Source organism: Dunckerocampus dactyliophorus, chromosome 19 (assembly GCF_027744805.1).
Source record: "Dunckerocampus dactyliophorus isolate RoL2022-P2 chromosome 19, RoL_Ddac_1.1, whole genome shotgun sequence".
NCBI lineage: Eukaryota > Metazoa > Chordata > Actinopteri > Syngnathiformes > Syngnathidae > Dunckerocampus > Dunckerocampus dactyliophorus.
Window position 1 is genome coordinate 3,008,924 of NC_072837.1, and position 14,612 is coordinate 3,023,535.

At 37.6% G+C, this 14,612-nt stretch overlaps 1 protein-coding gene across 5 annotated transcripts in view; it reads right to left on the reverse strand.

Moving 5' to 3' along the window:
• fig4a (FIG4 phosphoinositide 5-phosphatase a) overlaps window positions 1-14,503 on the reverse strand; it is a 45,357-nt gene extending 30,854 nt beyond the window's left edge. For 2 of the 5 annotated variants that reach the window (XM_054761915.1, XM_054761916.1), the window contains exons 1-10: window positions 14,303-14,503; window positions 14,089-14,192; window positions 12,300-12,398; window positions 9,814-9,937; window positions 6,976-7,132; window positions 6,845-6,895; window positions 6,589-6,752; window positions 6,358-6,486; window positions 3,601-3,701; window positions 1,274-1,436 (exon numbers count right to left, since the gene is read on the reverse strand). In XM_054761915.1, the coding sequence (XP_054617890.1) occupies window positions 1,274-1,436; window positions 3,601-3,701; window positions 6,358-6,486; window positions 6,589-6,752; window positions 6,845-6,895; window positions 6,976-7,132; window positions 9,814-9,937; window positions 12,300-12,398; window positions 14,089-14,151 (1,051 nt within the window). In that variant the 5' untranslated portion in view covers window positions 14,152-14,192; window positions 14,303-14,503. Of the gene's footprint in view, window positions 1-1,273; window positions 1,437-3,600; window positions 3,702-6,357; window positions 6,487-6,588; window positions 6,753-6,844; window positions 6,896-6,975; window positions 7,133-9,582; window positions 9,666-9,813; window positions 9,938-12,299; window positions 12,399-14,088; window positions 14,193-14,302 lie in introns of those variants that run through there. The other 3 variants (XM_054761919.1, XM_054761917.1, XM_054761918.1) reach the window with 3 other exon arrangements.
• Between the last annotated feature and the right edge of the window lie 109 nt (window positions 14,504-14,612).

Sequence of the window (14,612 nt, forward strand, 5' to 3'; positions counted from 1 at the left end):
AGCCTGAAGGATAATAATGGGAGCAACACAATGAGAGATAATAGACTACAACAGTGGTTGATATACAAAATTAGCAGCTACTCTTTCCCTTGATGGATATTTGGTGTGACACTAACGGGAGTGTGTGAGCCAATGTCATGTTTAGATCGGGATAAGGGAGCGATATTATAAAATGGAGCCATAAAAAACTTATGCAAATTGTTCTCAAAGAAAACAATACACACTGATTTTATCCGTTTCAGGGTCAAACCGTGACCATCAGAACGTTTTTGTTAACTGTACGATGTTTTAAGTAATATTTAAACATCTGAAACTGTTACACAAGTGTGAAAAAAGTTAACTGTAAGAAAAAAAAAAGCAGTGAAATGAAATAAAACTATTCACTGGAAGTGGAATGGACATCATGCACCACACTTTTATATTCAGTTGTCCCGTGGTTTGGTTTGGTTTGGCCTCATGGGAAAAATTTTTTTAAAAAACTAAATATCACATTGGGCCCCACGTTTTTATTTATTTTATTAATTACAAAAATGTCCTAACTCTTCCCCCCTATACGGCGTCCCTGGCCAGTAGCACTCATCATATATAAATTTAAACATGCACACTTAAGCCTATGATCGGTATCGGCCGATCTCCCTCATGGATGATTGGTATCGGAATAGGCAGCCCTGCTCGGAGCTTACCTTGACAGCACTGGCTTTCTCGACAATACCTGATATAGTCCAGTACACATATGTGCACAAAGGAGGGGAGGATAACAGGCTGATTATTATTGGACACGGGTATTGTACGTAAAACCTTCAGTCCACACACACACTGAAACACTCGAAGAAGTCCCCGGTGTCATCAGTGTGGAGGACCTCATCAGCTGCCTGTGGCCTTGGTTTTGTGTACAATGGCTACAATATGACAATGTTCCCCCTATCAGCCTGTAGTTGAGAAGTCCAACCCCTGGTAAAAGCTGTTCTCTTGCTTTAAAATAATGGTCTGTATCATATTCTTCCATGCCTACAGTATAAACAAGGCTATTTGGAGATGAGGGCAGCTGCTACAATGATTTCATAGAGTGGTATGAAAATACATTCACAGCATGGCTAACCATTAAAAGGTTGAGACATGTTTCATTTCCCCTGCCCACCGATACATACCACTTCTTTAGGTACCGTACACAAAAGTATGTCTATACAAAAATAATAATGATCAGGTTTAAATATTACACTTTGGCTTAAAGTGCAAAACAATGAAAATAATAAGTACTTTCAGTATATCTTACATCGTATTGGGGGTTTGGGCATCATGGTGGAAATGTCCTGGGACCAGTAGAGCGGGACCGAACCACGTACTTGGACATACGAGGAGTAACTTCCTGTTGTGAACGACATAACTGAGGCATCATTGATGATCTGCTCCGTCTCCACTTCGTTAGCAACATCGCCCTTCACACAAACACAGAAAAAGACAAGTCAGTCAGCAAAAAAGATGTTTGAATTGAACTGTCGCCACAACAACACAAACAATGTTTTCGGTGTATATTTAACACTCTTAACTGCCAGCCACATGTGAAAAGAAGTTAATGGCTGGTAAATAAGGTTTAAACACAATACACTGTAAAAATACTTTTTAAAATTTTTATTAAAAAAAAAAATACAAAAATGTAAAAAAAAAAAAAAAAGATGTTTTTAAAAAACAATCAATTGTATCTCGAATTTGCAATAGGCATCATTTTTCCTCTTTGCTATAACAGTAGTCTTATATGGTTGCATAAAAAAAATGTAAATGTTGTCAAAAACAAATTCAAAAATGTCCAAAAAATGTGTTTAATAAAAACATTTAAAAAAGCAATAAATTGTGATGGAAGCAGTGTGTGTTGCTACATTATCGCTACCTTGCAATAGATGATTGTATCCTGTTCTATGGTCATCATCATCATTTTTCCTCTATGGTGGCATTACAAAAAAATTATGTAAGTGCAACAAAATAAAAAAACAAATTCAAAAATTGTAAAATTGTTAAAAATTAATTAAAAAATGTAACAACATTTTAACAAAACCATTAACAAAAACAATAAATTGTGACGAAAACAGTAAGTGTTGTAAATAAGGTTTAAAAACAATAAACTGTATAACTATTTCAAAAAATTAGAATAAAAAAATTACAATAATGTAAAGAAAAAAAATTAATACATACATTTAAAAAAAATTGGGATGGTAGCAGTGTGTGTAGAAAAACACAAAAAAGTAAAAAAAAAAAAAAACATTTAAAAAAAATTCAAAATTGTAAAAAAAAAAAAACTGAATTTTTAAATAAAAAACATTTTCAATAGTGACGGAAGCAGTAAGCTTTGCTACATTAACTCTACCTTGCATAATGATTCCTCTATGCGATAACTGGTAGCCTTATATGGTGCCATTACAAAAACAAATTTAAATGTAAAAAACAAACAAAGAAAACAATAAATTGGAAAATTGTTTTAAAGAAATGAAAAATGTAAAAAAAAAATAAAACAATAAATTGTGATGGAGGCCGTGTGTGTTGCTACATTATCTCTACCTTGCAATTGAAGATTGTTTCTTGTTCTGTGGGCATCATCATCATTTTTCCTCTTTGCTATAACCGGCAGCCTTCCATAGTCGCATTACAAAAATCAAATTTCAATGAAAAAAACCAAAAAAAATCACAGAAGTAGACAGAATGCTGCGCTAAAACACTATCTCTACATCACAGTAAGTCATCAATTCCTTCTATCATTCAACTGGGGCCCGCGAGCCATTTAGTTCAAAACTTGGATGTGACTAAATTTTTTGCACCACATTCCTAAAAACACTATTATCAAAAAAATAAAAATGTTGTTCCGCTAGATGGCAGAAGTACATAATTAACGTGTATTCACCTGTTACCATTCATACAACTAAATAAAAAATAATTGTTCCAATGTAGGCTCATAAAAGGTCGGGAAAGACTGATACCAAGGATCTAAGGTGCTTTGCAGAAGGTTATTAAAGACATCAGAAGCACTCTTGTTGCATAAACATATTCCTTCTGTTTTCATTTATGCTTTTAATGACTTCATTTATGACTACAAACCCTCCCCACGAAAATCTGGGCTCCAGAGCAAAGGAGTTGAAAAGGCTTGCAAATTTCTAGTGGCATAACTAATTGAAAAAAGAAAGAAAACACAGTCTCATGTGAAACCACATTTAAGGACCTAAAGGGTTTAGTGCAACTGAAGGTTCTACTGAACATACTGCAGGAATCGTAAGAATTTAAACACTTGTGGGAACCTTGGGTAAAAAAAAAAGACAAAAAAACAGCATCACACTGAGAAATGTCTTTTTTTCCCCCAAGGTAATAAAAGCACAATGTAAACCAAAAATATGACAAATCTACTGTGTTTGAAGCTCAACAAAAGCATCACAACATCCATGTTTGTTACAGACGTCGCTCCCTCCTCCCGCACAAGGACACTGATGCATACTCAAGGAAAAGCTAACGGGTCAAATTAACCTGCCATCAACATGAGTCATTTCAATCAACCCGGTGGACCTGGGCCCTGCCTGCAATTGTCTATTTTTCTTCCATTGCCCCGGCAACCGCTGGTACCTCGCAGTTGGCTCCCCTTTTGAGGAAGCGGGTCCCAGCAAATTTGCTGGAGCGCCTGGCAATGAGGGTGATGTGGACCGGGTGGCCATAGATCAGGAGCTCTGTGGTTGGCAGGGTTAAGGGGGCAAAATGGGAGGTGGTCGACAGCGTGACATGGACAGCTATTTGTAAACACACTGGAAAGCCCTTTCCGTCCCATTTGTTTTTCCCCTGATGCTCATTATTGTCTATGAATTTCTCCCATCTGCTCCCTCTGCACCTGGCAGCCCTTTTGGTGCTCTCGGAAAAAAACAGCAAAAGAGCTTCCAGGAAGTGTCGAAGCTCAGTCATTGTCACTAAGGCAGCCGAGAGTGAGCCATATTTATCTGCCTCATCAAAAATAATTACATTTCTGCCTTTATCTTGAAGCACAAATACAGAATAATTGGTGGATTTTTTTTGCAGCTGTGCTCCCCTTATAAGTTGTAAGTGCAATTGCCTTTTAAATAGAAATCCACAGTGCATATCCTGTAGCAGTTAATGCAAGGAGAATATCCCTAGGATTTAGTCAGTATCGACTCAAAACAAACAAAATATGTTGTGTACACATGTACACATGTGCAAGGACATCAGACCCGTGCACAACAGCTGATTAAAAATGCAGAGCGTCACTGCTTTTCTCCTCGCGGAGAACAGATGGGGAGATGCAGATTATGCAAGCGGCTGTGTTTACATACCTGATAACTGGTGCTTAATTGCCATCTCGCTTTCTGACAAATAAAACACAGATTGTTTTTCCGGCGATCAGACGGCAAATCTCGGCGGAATCAACGTAACACGATGGAGGCACGGCACATGTCAACAAGGCTTAGACTGAGGCTGGGAGCAGTAAAGGACAATGCTTAAATGGTGTGTGTTAACACGGTTAGACAATTGTTCTGTCTGAGTATCTCCATGATGATGTCTTAATATAAAAAACAATTAGCAGAAATGACTCCACTCTAGTTCTTTCGGGAGGGGTAATTATTTCGCTGTGGGTGAGACACATAGTGAGGGTTTTTTCACCACTCTGCTACGTCTCACAATGCACGTCCGCTGTAACTGCGAAAAGTGATCGATACAATCGTCCCTCGCAATATCTCGGTTCAATTATCGCTCCTTCGCTATATCACTGATCACTGTTTTGTGGTTGAATATGGCCTGTTATTTTTTTTTTATGCATTTGAATGCATTTGAAGAATATTTTGAAAATATTCTTGGCCTAAATTAAGCATTTTCAAGCATAAAAATGGCTAAATGATCTAACTAAATGAACTAAAATACAAATACAAGGCAGAAGAAGCATTGTAATTGTGAATGTATTATACAGCACTGTATTCTACATTGGCCACTAGGTGTCGCTGTTCGGTGAGACAGGCACTAGACTCCTCACTGAGGTTTCCTCGGGAACACATTTACTGTGACACTGTTCAAGCAGGAGTTTTATTTATGTCTTACATGGGCTGGGACGATAACAAATAAATGAATTCATCCCACAATAAATGAAAATTAACCCGATCATTTTGCTGGCCTCAATATATGACCATGTGCATGCATGTCTGTTTTCGTTTTCAGCACCTCGCCGCTTTTGTTCCATACAACGGCATGAGCGGAGTGAGCCCTTTTGTCAGTCATACAGTCTCTTTGTCTCGGTGGGTGGAGGCGGGGCCGTATCATAAACAAAGAAACAGAAGAGTGTAGCCTCCTGAGGAGCAATGCAAAGGTAACGTAGTAGAAATTAAATTAGTAGATTGCAATTATGAAGTGAAACCTGTGATCGCTGGAGCTTTAACGTTAACAAATATAATGAGCGTAAATTGAATCGCTCAGTGATTAAGGGTGCAGACATGTCCGAACTTCTACGTGGGTTGATCTGACTAATCTTAAGTAACTCTGAGGAAATGTAGAATTACTACAGCTTCTGCTTGGACAATAAACACAGCGACAGCTGTTCAACTTCAGCTTCAAACATCCACACGTCACCCCCTGATGCTGGCGCTGTGAACACAAAGGTAGGTTGGATTGCAAAGTGTGCCTAAAGCAATAACACCTTTCACACTGCCACTTCCATATTACTGTATTATCATTGATAGTAGCCATGCCATAGCTCACAGTCTGACTGGCTTCTGGCTGCCCTTCTTCTCACGATACAGCTTTTCTCCAAATGAGAAATCTCGTCATGTTTTAATCTAGGGTTGACACCCCTCGGTAATCGCGACACCCCTGGTTCATTGCGTTTAAAAATGTTAACGTAAGTAAGAATTTAGTTACCGTTAACTGTTAAAACGTTCTTTTTGACAGCCGTAGTGAAAAGCTGTGGAAGGCAGAAAGAAAGAACTAAAAAGTCAGATAAAAACTGAGAACCTTTTTATCACAGCCTCGAACTTTAACCTCAAACCAAAAGAAAACTTGTCGAGTGCATCAGCACACCTGCTCGCTATTCATCACTTTTGTTTAAAAAGAATTGCCTGGTGAAGAAAAACTGCCTCCAACCTCAACGGTGGGTGCGCTCTGAAACAAATTCAATGCTCAGTGAAAGGAAAAGCAGTGAGGCTACACACTGCATGAGGATGCACAGGCACATCAAGGTTAAAGGTCTGTCTGTTTTCCAACTACTTTGAATATGTCCCACAATAGTGTATTGGAAATGTGTTGGCCAACTTAGCTGTTCAACTCCCCCATATGTTCAAATTCAATAAAACATGCATTAAAAAATTGGCAGCCGTGTTCAAAGGATACTGGATTGTCCACAAAAGCCGTGGATTATATACATGAGCCAGTCGTGGTGCACGATGTCCTTGACGCGCTCCAGCAACTTCCCGTTCCACACATACTTGTAGTACGGCTCGTTGCGGAGGCCGTAAATCACTGTGACAGAAAACACAGACGGACCTTTGTTTTGTATCTTTTTTTGAAGATCTTTGGTGCATCATCTACCTACATGGAAGAGGGGCTTCCACTTCTACTCACCTTGCGTCGGCAACCCTTCATCCTCAAATATGTCAAAGCTATCCTGTTTCCCCCGCAGGTTCGCTTCATCCTCGGCGGAGGAGGCTGCCGACGACCATAACTCGTATGGCCTCTGCAGCAGAGTCAGGTTGTGCTGCAAGGAGTGGCTCAGGTCGTAGCTGTAGCTGCGGGGGCACAACATTGTTGTTTCAAACCAATAATTAAAGATTTTTGACGAGATATTAAGCTATAAAGAGATACAAAGTAAGCTTTTTACCTGAAGTAGAAGTTACTGGACAGGTCCACATTTTGAAAGATCCGCACATATCTGGGAAAGAGTTGCAAAGATGCTTCAAGTAAATCACACGTTGCCGCTTTTGGCGAGTAACACTGAGGACAAGATCATACCTGGCTTCATCCGGATGCGTGACTCGAACAGAGTCATTGGGGATGTAGATCATGGTGGTGTCCTCGATTTTGTAAATGGAATGGCCCCCGATGTCGGCCATCTTTCTGCGTTTGGTGATCAACACAATGTAGTAACCCTCAAGGAAACGTACAAAGCCTGTCGCAGGAAATAAACCCCAAGTGTTGGATGAGAACTAAACCGCCACATCACATTAATAAGAATTCTTGCTTCAGATAGGCCTTTTTGGTTGACTTGTGTGTTCCTTCTTTACACAGTCACACTGATCTGAAGGTCTTCAACTCATTCAATCACAGCCATTTTTCAAAAGATTTTTCAGTACCGGCCTTTTTAGACGATTTTGAGTGATTTTGACAAGGCGCACAGAATATTGTGTTCTACGGCTATAAAAAAACATGGAACCTACCAAAAGAAAGATTAGATTCTCATCTTTCATCAGAAAAAAAAAGTTTGTTTCTACCTTTTTCCGTTCCGTATGTAAGTTTCAGGAAACTATCAACTTATTTACAAATATAACACCAGAAATTAGCATGTTGGCCACACAGTCAGGAGATCGGAAAGATCGGGGTTCGAATCTCCGTTGGGCATCTCTGTGTGGAGTTTGCATGTTCTCCCCGTGCGTGCGTTGGTTTTCTCCGGGTACTCCGATTTCCTCCCACATTCCAAAAACATGCATGTTAGGTTAATTGGCGACTCTAAATTGTCCATAGGTATGAATGTGAGCGTGAATGGTTGTTTGTCTATATTTGCCCTGCGACCATATGATTGGTTGGCGACCAGTCCAGGGTGTATCCCGCCTCTCGCCCGAAGTCAGCTGGGATAGGCTCCAGCACACCCGCGACCCTATTGAGGATAAGCAGCATAGAAGATGGACAGGTGGATAACACCATGAACTATTTACAATTTTCACATTTTGAACTAAACTGTGCGTATGCACGCGTGTACCCGCACGTGCGTGTGTCGCTATTAGTGTGCACTTCCGTCACCACCTCTTTTTGCCTCTCGCGCAAAAAAACGTAAAAGATGTATATATACATGTCTTTGGGCTCGGGCATTCGGGTTTCTAAAAACTTATAAATACGTCTTTGGCATTGAAGGAGTTAATCATACTGGCAAAAAAAACATGGGTAATAAAAAACAAAAGGAGCCCAGGAAAAGGGGTTGTAACTCAGTGACTTTTGCCAAATAGCAGTCCAAGGCCAAAAAATGGCAAAAAAAACACAGACGGGACAACAACAAAAAAAAGCAAATGTCAGAGTCTGTCGGTGTCTGAAAAACACTCAGTTAAAGGGTCAAAAACGACGTGAGTATATTACAAAATATACACTTTACAGTATCTTCATCTTCAAATAGTCAGCTCAAAAAGACACAGTGCCTCAAATAATCACCACTTACAAATAAAAAACAGACATGGCAGCTGTAAAGCTGAGGATTTTGATTTTTTTGGACTTACATTTAAATAAAAATAAAAATCTACATTTATAAATATATTCATATAACTGAATATTTAATCTAATGTAATTACAGGAAATAACAATATCTACAGGAAATAATATCTCTGAAGCTAAGGTTTATTTTTGTTTTAATTTAATTTAAATTATTGATTTATTTATTTTTTCATTAAATGAAAGAATACAAATAAAACCATGTGCCAAATCAGATATGGCATCTGAAGCTTAGGTTTATTTTTAATTCCACTGAAATAAACATTAAAAAATGACACTTGTAAATGTAGTTAAAGAAATTAATAACATTTTTCAAAATGCTGAGGAATATTTTACATTTTTTAAAACTACATTTAAATAAAAATAAAAATGTCTTCTCCAAACGAGTAAATAAGCTATATAAGGAAATCTGATGTGCTGTGTATGGCTAGCATAGGTTTGTTGTGGTCATATTATATCCTGGTTCATTGTATCCACCAAAAAGTTAAAAAAGCAAGATTTTTTTTATTGCTCCTCCATCCACACAAATGCTTTCTGGGATCACTTTTGTAAACAAATCAACCTTGGTCTATGCTCTACTGAGTGCCATTCCAGTTCAAGTTCCTTTTAAAGTGGGTAAACGATGAGTAAACGACACAGATTGGAGACTCTGCAGCAATATTGGAATTTGAGCGTGTTTGGCTGACTACAAATTGCATTCTTGTTTTTCCCTATTCAATGTGAATAGGCAGTAAATCGCGAACATACCAAAAAAATCCAAATAATTGCAAATCTGATTGCTTTCAGTGATTAACAACACTGCTATGTAGCTCTCAGGTGATTTTCCTATTGACATCCAAGCAAAGAGCATCTCCGAGACAGACAGACAGACATCATGTCATTGATAGGAAATAATCAGGCGGCTTAACTAAACAACGATCTTCTGCTGCGCTGTGCATAGTATGAGTGGGGTTACAAAATGTAGGTCGCCACTTGATCATGCCGTAGACACGAGACTCGCCAATTCCCGCCTGCATTAGAACACTTTCAAAAAAGGCAAAAAAACAACAAAAATCAAGCACCTTCATTCGAAATGGCTTTCATTAAAGATGACGTCACATTGAAGATTGTGCTACTGCATACACCTCGTTTTGTAAGTCAAACCTGAAAAGTAGTTCTGGGAGTTGCATTGTGTTGAGAACATCATTCAATTACCAGGTGGGTCTTTTGTTGTATTGTCCCACCTCCTGTGTGTAATATGCAAAAATCAGGTCAACACCTGCAGCTCGAAAACTAATTATGCTATTGTAGCATGAAGTACGTGTTGCCCAAAATCATTTTTGCTTTGTTGTTGTTGTGCAAGAGCGTGACAGGACAGTGTAGGCGGGCACGTACCGACGATCCCGAAGGCTGACACGGCCCTGGAAAGGCCCGAGGGACCCTTTTGGGCGATCTTTGTGCGGTTTCCCAAGTCCAGGCGGCCCAGCAACTCCCGCACCTCTTGCTGGTTGTACACATGCTAAAGACAAAACAGCAAATCTAAATAAACATGTAAAGATGCAATATACTACACTGTACTCTTTACTTGCGTATCTTGCTTGCTTGCTGCTGTAACAAGTAAATTTCCCCGCTGTGGGATAAATAAAGTACATACATACATACATACATACATACATACATACATATATACATACATACATACTAATACGGGATTTTGGAGAAAATGACTACAAATACGTTAAAAAAAAAATGCTGCATTTTAACTGGGCTAGTTTTCAGCAAGATATACAAATTAGTCCTCCCTTGCTTTGAAAACGCTATTTATATTTTTGCACAAAATGTCTAAATTGTGCCATGATTTCAAAGTACTAAGTGTACGGACATTTTATTTTCCTAAAATTAATTCATTTTAAAAAATCAATCTTTTGCAAGTCAGTTTTCTACTAATTACTGTGTACTTATTTGTAATGAATTCTCTTTCAATGTACTGTAGCCACAATAATAGACACAAGCTCATATGTACAATATATGAACAATATTTAACAAACATAAATAAATTCTGTATTTATGAAATTACAATTAAACAGACAAATAAGTGCTATAAAAAAGTAATCATACTAAAATCTCGTGGGGGTATAATTGAAATTTGTTGCATCTCTTAATTACGGAAAGTATTTAATGTTGAGAAGCTGATGAGAAGCTTCTGTCCGCAAATGATGTTGGTATTTTATTTTGATTCAAAAAACAAAAACGGCCAAATGAAAAAAGTTTTAAAACAAAAAAACTTTGGCTATACATACTTTTCATTGAACAGCATTATGCAATTACAGTAATTAATCAATTTAATTGATTAATTACAGTAATTAAGTAACTAATAAATGACTGTGGTTTCGTGGTTGAATGCGGCCTATTCTTAGTAAAAAACGATGCATATTTAATCAAATTGAACTTATGCTTTGCCTATATTGAGCATTGAAATGGCTAAATGAACTAAAATACAAATACAAGGCAGAAGAAGCGTTGTAATTGTGAACGCAGTAATGCAGTATTCTACATTGGCCACTAGGTGTCGGTGTTTGGTGAAACAAGGGCCAGATGTGATCGCCAGAAAGGAATTTATTGCAAGTTTAAATGATATCGCAACAGGCACAATAAAAATAACATAATAATTATAATAATAACACGGGCTACCCACGACCCCAACTCTGAACCTCTGACATCACTTCATGTCCTCTACACTTCTGTCCACTCACCACTTCGGTCCCCTAAGGAACAAATTTACTGTGACACACACAAATAGTTTTATTTATATCTTAAATGGCTTATTTACTCTTATTATGTCGACTATATTGTGTAATACGAGTGTAAAGCCATTTAAAGCCGCCATTACAATACATTGAATAGACAATAGCCACCGCTGTCCAGGGACTGCTAATGTGTGAGTCATGTTATCATATTTATGTCTAATATGTCTTATTTTCTCTGATTATATCTACTATATTGGTAACACAAATGTAAAGTGTGACTATATGGGTGTTATTTCATGTCTAGGGGGCTCTAATAATATTAAATGTATTAAAATGTATTTAGAAGATCCTAAACAGGTGCCATAACTAATAAAAATATTGTATTTATTAACATGAAATTCTGCTTTGCGGAAATTCTCTTATTTATCAGCAGTTGAGTCTGATAAACGAGGGACGACTGTATGTACAGTATAAAACTATAAAGTACTATAGCACAGTAAATGGCACCTTCAAAAGCGTTTCCATAGCCAATAAAATATGCTCCTTTCTAAAAGGGGAAACATAAGAATTATCAGTCTATTTACTGTAATATCTATATGTAACTACTACATTATAAAACAATAACCAAATAGCTCATATCCAATTAATAAATACTTTTAATTCACTGTATGATCAGTCTTTATGCAGATGAGCCGCCTTCCATCTCATTTAACAACAACAAAATGACAATCTCAAGCATCCATAGTCTGTTTCTGAATTACTAGTGAATGCCAATCAAAAGGGGGCGGGGGGTAACACATTTTATAATGAATAAGTAGCCTAATATTGGCAGGAATGGCAGCGCGGGATGATGGATATTTACTGGAGGATGCTTCATAACAACCGCCACATCATCATAATAACGACCCCCACATTTATGATGAACAAATCAACTCCCAGCTCATAGATCCTGGTAATGAGGGGAGGAGAAGGAGGTGGACTCAGCAATCATCAACTGGCCCGTCAAGCAAAATACACTCGCGAGACGCTGACGCCATTGTACAATATCCCCCTAGGCGTACAGTACTGTATTACATAAGCACTGTGTTACATTAGTACTGTACCAAGCATGGCTAGTGAGAAGACGGCGCTCACCTTATCGTCAATTATGACCAGGTCCTTGGGCTCTGTGCGGTCAATCTTCAGGACTCTGTGTTTGGTCTGAGCCTGATTGCTGCCCACTAAAAAATACCTCTGCCAAAAAAGAAAAAACATATACATATATAAAAGGACTTCTAACATTCTCCCTAACCTAATTTCCCCAAAATTACAACTACTTTTTGTTTGTTTGTCATAATATTACAACTATTTAAAAAAAAAAAATCTTTAATATTTAAACTAATATTTAAAAAAATAATAATAATATTTAAATTCTAAGCTACTAAAATGACATTTTTCCTCATAATATTTTGACTTTATTCTCATTAAATTGCTACTTTTTTTGTTCTAATATTTGTACTTTAATCTGGTAAAATTATAGCTGTTTTTTTTTTCCATCTCTGCTGTTGTCTTTTTTTCTTCCAACTAGTTTTACTTTCATTGTGTAAATGTTCTTCTCGTAACTATGACTTTATTCGTGTAACATAAGTTTTTCCGCAACCTAATTTTCGAAAAATCACAACTTCATTTGTCGTTTTGTTCCTCATAATAATAGGACTTTTAAAAAATATATAGAATAACATTTTCTATAAAAATAACATATTTTCCCTTAAATAATTTCAACTTTACAGTACTAAAATTATATTAAAATTATATTTTTCCTCATAATATTATGTTATTCTCATAAAATTATGACTTTTTCCTATTAATAGTTTAACTTTATTCTTGCCACATTATTGCTGAATTTTCAATTGTTGCTGCTGTTTTTTGGGATTTTTTTTCTTAGTTTTCTTGTTAAATTATATTTTCAGAATGTGTTGCGAACCAATACAAAAAATCATCCGCATGCCGCACTTTGGACACTACTACTTTAGAGGCATAGTTTTCCCGAATATTTTAGGTAAAATTCCAAATTGTATGGCAATTACAGACCACTGCGGTCTCTAATTAGTGCCGTGTAAAAAACACTGTTGGCAACAGCTGTGGCTGTAGGCAACCTCTTGATGCAGTTTTGATTAACTCCAAAAGATGGCAATAGTACCTGCATTCAAAGCATCACAAGTAGTCAGCATCCAGCAGCCCTACCTGCCTCTCCATGCACTTTAAAATGTTGGTACTCAGCTGTTGGCTCAGCAGCGGTATTCATGTTTACAACACTGGTTACGATGCTGCTGTGTTGTGCAATACACTTGTGTGCCCATGTGGTCTGAGAGAGCTACAGTATGTTTTCCTTTCCACTTTCTCATGCACTCCACATCATTGTTAAAAGAGTTGCGGCAAGAGTTGCAGTGGCAGCCTCTGTTAAAACTCCTTTTAACTCAGCTCAACTAATACATCTGGCTTAGTTTTGATGTAAACACAACAGCCAAAGAGGGTTGACCATTTGGAGGGACTGCAAAAATAACATTTTGTCTTTTGTATAATAATATGTTATGATGCAAAATCCCATAATAGCTAATACAGTAGTAGAAATAAAAAATGATGTGACCTAGAACAAACCGGCCCACTAACATTTGCTGCCATCTAGTGTCTCTAAACAAGGGAAGCTTTCAGTTGCAAGTGAACACACTTCAGTATTTATTTCCTCTATCATCATATTTTGCTCAATTCAAATAACTGACTAACCTTATCTACACTATGTTCCGAGGGTACGAGCCCCCACTGGTGTTTAACCAAATATTTCCAGACATGAAGTCATTCCTTACATAAGCGATTGTGTTTTGTCCTTTAAGCATATTCAGACCGATGATGACGACACTGTGAGAATAATGTGACATAAACATACAGCTCTTGTCTCGTAGAGGACCATCCTCTGGATCCCACTGATGAGAGCTGCAGATTGAGGCATACTTCTACTTCTTGTACGGTCCGCAAACCAGGACAGAGTACCTGAAAATGTGCATAATTAATACAGAAATCCAGTGATATCGTCAAGCCCAAAGTCGCAAACACTTTGCTCCTCATTGTAGAGTGCATCATTTATTCGGCTAATGACTCACCCTTGAGCTAGCCAGCAAACTGCATCAGCCACGTATCTTAGCAAAAGATGACAACATGCATTTTCTTGTGCATTATGCATCAGTTTTTCCCTGAAATATGTGTATAATGAGTAACTGCAACATGCCGGTGTATTGTTTGCTAGCGAAAGAACGTCACGACACACGAATTTGTTTTAGTCAGGTGACTGTCATGAACCCGGAAACCGATCACGAGTTAGTTACTACGGCAGCTCACCAAGCCCAAAAATAGCATTTCGTTTTTGTCATCGTGTGTACTTGGACTTTATTACTGTTGTAAAAAGTTGGACTT